The sequence below is a fragment of the Plasmopara halstedii genome, assembly GCF_900000015.1.
Source record: "Plasmopara halstedii genome assembly, contig: Scaffold_1548, whole genome shotgun sequence".
NCBI lineage: Eukaryota > Oomycota > Peronosporomycetes > Peronosporales > Peronosporaceae > Plasmopara > Plasmopara halstedii.
In genome coordinates, this window is record NW_020188460.1 from 147,028 (window position 1) to 147,289 (window position 262).

Consider the following 262-nt stretch of genomic DNA (forward strand, 5'->3'; position numbering starts at 1 on the left):
TGGGCTACAACAGCCTTGCTGCACATTGGCACCACTCAATCGCGAAAATGTAAAATAAGGAATTTTGAAGATCGACTCTATCGGCATGAAGCGTCAGCTTACAGATATGCTGACTAAGAAACTCGAAACGAAGATATTTGCATTTGTATGTGAGGCAGCAGATTTCAAGACCAAGGGAATGCAAAGGATCAAGAAGCATACAACGCGGGTGGGGTTGTTGAGATGACGGCGCTCAATACTGTTAAAGAATGATGTTGCTGGT

General features: G+C 43.9%; 1 protein-coding gene across 1 annotated transcript in view; it reads left to right on the top strand.

The window, feature by feature from the left end:
- The window catches only part of PHALS_01394 (uncharacterized protein), a gene marked incomplete at both ends in the record, with an annotated part of 735 nt that extends 677 nt beyond the window's left edge, over positions 1 to 58 (top strand). The window contains one exon of the mRNA XM_024715771.1: positions 1 to 58. This exon is cut by the window's left edge and continues 677 nt beyond it. Within this exon, the coding sequence (XP_024581436.1) occupies positions 1 to 58 (58 nt within the window).
- Positions 59 to 262: the final 204 nt, after the last annotated feature.